Raw genomic sequence first — 1,133 nt, 5'->3', positions numbered from 1 at the left:
CTGATTCGAACGCATAAAACTTCAATTAAAAAACTTAAAACTACATCAACAACTAATCAAAACCCAAAACAACACTAAGCTCAAGAGATTGATCATGATCATGATGAAGGTGTAAGAAGTGATAGAGAATTAGCAAATCAAGTTGAATCAGATTATATCATATTCAATCTCTCTACATACTTTCTTATCAAAAATCGATTATCTTTCAACTTCATATGATACACCTGCTTTTCCTCCTAATTGTAAAAACTTATCAACATGTCCAACTACTTCAACTCAAATGTTAAAAACTCTATAGTTTTGCTTTAGAACCTAAATGGGCTACTCATTTCTTTCCTAAAAATGCTTTTGATCAAATTGATGAACTTCATTTACCTCATTTACCTAATGGTGATCCTATCCCGATCACTACTTTACCTACAGTTGGCCCTTCTTTCTCCTTGGTGAAAGCCCAAGGTGAAGAACCTGTGCAATATGGTCAAGATAGACGAGGAAAACCTTGTGGTCATGTGTTTGAAAAGGGTGTAGGAGTTTATCATTGCAGGCAAGTCACTCTTTACCTTGTTCGCACTGTGCCCATGACGTCATCCTTTCTATAAGTAATCAAACTGTTTAAATCATCTTTTACTTCTAGCGATTGTGGTCTCAATACAACTTGTGCATTATGCTAATGCTTTCATGACTCTGATCACGTTGGTCATGATGCGATTTACTCAGGGCACGTTCGGCAACAGATTCGAATTTGTAGGTACCTACACATTTGACCACATTCGTACATGTACGAATGTGGTCGAAAGCGCTTTCTGACTGAGAATTTGGATGAATGCAATCAAAAAGCGCATTCACCTCAGTCTGGAGGTGATTGAGGTGATTGTGCATCAACTTGAGTTTTGAAAAAGACAAATTTCAAAAATGATCAAGTCAAAATAAATAAAAAAACCTTCCAAATGTCTGAATCAAATGATTCATCCATATCGAGCCATGAAAACCATCGTTTGGACCTGATAGGGATGGTCATCAGAGCCGGCCAAGTCGTCCTGGGTGGTCGCCGAAAAATACCTTGTCGCACTTCGAAGCTTTGCGGGAACGCTTATGCCGAAGAGGTCTACAATGGCTCTCCTGTTCGCTTCCGA

General features: G+C 38.5%; 1 protein-coding gene across 1 annotated transcript in view; it reads right to left on the bottom strand.

The window, feature by feature from the left end:
* Positions 1-847: 847 nt before the first annotated feature.
* MELLADRAFT_116450 (uncharacterized protein) overlaps positions 848-1,133 on the bottom strand; it is a gene marked incomplete at both ends in the record, with an annotated part of 2,417 nt that continues 2,131 nt past the window's right edge. Inside the window, one exon of the mRNA XM_007409779.1 lies at positions 848-882. Coding sequence (XP_007409841.1) covers positions 848-882 — 35 coding nt within the window. The remainder of the gene's footprint in view (positions 883-1,133) is intronic.

This window comes from Melampsora larici-populina (genome assembly GCF_000204055.1).
Source record: "Melampsora larici-populina 98AG31 unplaced genomic scaffold MELLAscaffold_17, whole genome shotgun sequence".
NCBI classification, from domain to species: domain Eukaryota; kingdom Fungi; phylum Basidiomycota; class Pucciniomycetes; order Pucciniales; family Melampsoraceae; genus Melampsora; species Melampsora laricis-populina.
Note: the sequence above shows the minus strand (reverse complement) of the source record. Positions and strands in the feature narration are given on the sequence as shown.